General features: G+C 55.4%; 1 protein-coding gene across 1 annotated transcript in view; it reads right to left on the minus strand.

The window, feature by feature from the left end:
• Positions 1-6: 6 nt before the first annotated feature.
• TMEM127 (transmembrane protein 127) overlaps positions 7-1,634 on the minus strand; it is a 6,255-nt gene continuing 4,627 nt past the window's right edge. Inside the window, exon 2 of the mRNA XM_033511794.1 lies at positions 7-1,628. Coding sequence (XP_033367685.1) covers positions 1,221-1,628 — 408 coding nt within the window. The 3' untranslated portion in view covers positions 7-1,220. The remainder of the gene's footprint in view (positions 1,629-1,634) is intronic.

Genomic DNA, 1,634 nt, shown 5'->3' on the forward strand with positions numbered 1-1,634 from the left:
TGGGATCTGCCCCGACGGCTCCTTCCCGAAGAGTTCCCGGGATCCACCCAGACCAATCCCCTGCTGGAGCAGCCCCCGGGATCCACTCGGGAGAAATCCATCCCAGGAAAAATTATCGGGATCCACTGGGAGAAATCCTTCACTGGGAAATTCCTGGGATCCACTCGGAGAAATCCTTCACTGGAGAAGCTCTTGGGATCCACCCAGACCAGTCCTTCACTGGAAAAGCTCTCAGGATCCACTCAGAGAAATCCATCCCTGGAAAAGTTCTCAGGATCCACTTGGAGAATCCTTCCCTGGAAGAGCTCTGGGATCTCTCCAGACCAGTCCTTCCCTGGAAAAGTTCTCGGGATCCACCCAGACAAATCCTTCACTGGAAAATTCCTGGGATCTCTCCAGACCAGTCCTTCACTGGAGAAGCTCTTGGGATCCACTCAGAGAAATCCACCCCTGGAGAAGTTCCTGGGATCCACTTGGAGAATCCTCCACTGGAAGAGCTCCTGGGATCCACCTGGAGAATCCTTCCCTGGAAAAGTTCTTGGGATCCACTTGGAGAAATCCTTCTCTGGAGAAGTTCCTGGAATCCATTCAGACCAATCCTTCCCAGGAAAAGTTCCTGGGATCTCTCCAGATCAATCCTTCCCCGGAAAAGCTCTCGGGATCCACTCAGAGAAATCCATCCCTGGAGAAGTTCCTGGGATCCACCCAGACCGATCCTTCACTGGAGAAGTTCCTGGGATCCACTCAGAGAAATCCACCCTTGGAGAAGTTCCTGGGATCCACTCAGAGAAATCCATCCCTGGAGAGGTTCCTGGGATCCACTCGGAGAATCCTTCCCAGGAAAAGCTCTTGGGATCCACTCTGAGAAATCCTTCCCTGGAAAAGCTCCTGGGATCTCTCCACACCAATCCATCCCAGGAAAAGTTCCTGGGATCCACTCAGAGGAATCCTTCACTGGAGAAGTTCCTGGGATCCACCCAGACCAATCCTTCCCAGGAAAAGTTCCTGGGATCCACTCGGAGAAATCCTTCACTGGAGAAGTTCCTGGGATCCACCCAGACCGATCCTTCCCTGGAGAAGTTCCTGGGATCCACTCGGAGAAATCCTCCACCGGAAAAGCTCCTGGGATCCCTCCACACCAACCCTTCCCAGTAAAACCTCTCCCCCTCCCTCCCACCCCCAGCAGATCCCTCCAGATCCCTCCAGATCCCGGCGGGGGATCAGGGCGTGTAGGCGGGCGGCGGCTGGAACTGATTGACCACCTCGTAGTCGGGCCCGTAGGGCTCGGCCTCCTCCATCTCCGACAGCAGCTCCAGCGCCTGCTCCTCCTCCTCGCTGGGGTAGTGACGCAGGAGGTTGGCGGCCGTGGCCAGGATGGAGGCGCCGCCCGCGCCGGCCACCAGGTAAAAACTGACGGCGAAGGTGACGAACACCTGAGAGCCGTGGTACTTCTTGTGCTGCTGCTGCTGCGCCAGGAGCAGCTCCGAGGCCCAGTAGCAGAACCCGATCACCGTGGCGCACTGTAAAACTGGGGAAAAATGGGGAAAATTGGTTAAATTTGGGGAAAAAATGGGAAAAATGGGTAAAAAATGGGTTAAATTGGGGAAAAAATGGGTCAGGTTTGGGGTCTGGGA

The sequence above is a fragment of the Parus major genome, unplaced genomic scaffold, assembly GCF_001522545.3.
Source record: "Parus major isolate Abel unplaced genomic scaffold, Parus_major1.1 Scaffold732, whole genome shotgun sequence".
Classification (NCBI taxonomy): Eukaryota; Metazoa; Chordata; class Aves; order Passeriformes; family Paridae; genus Parus; species Parus major.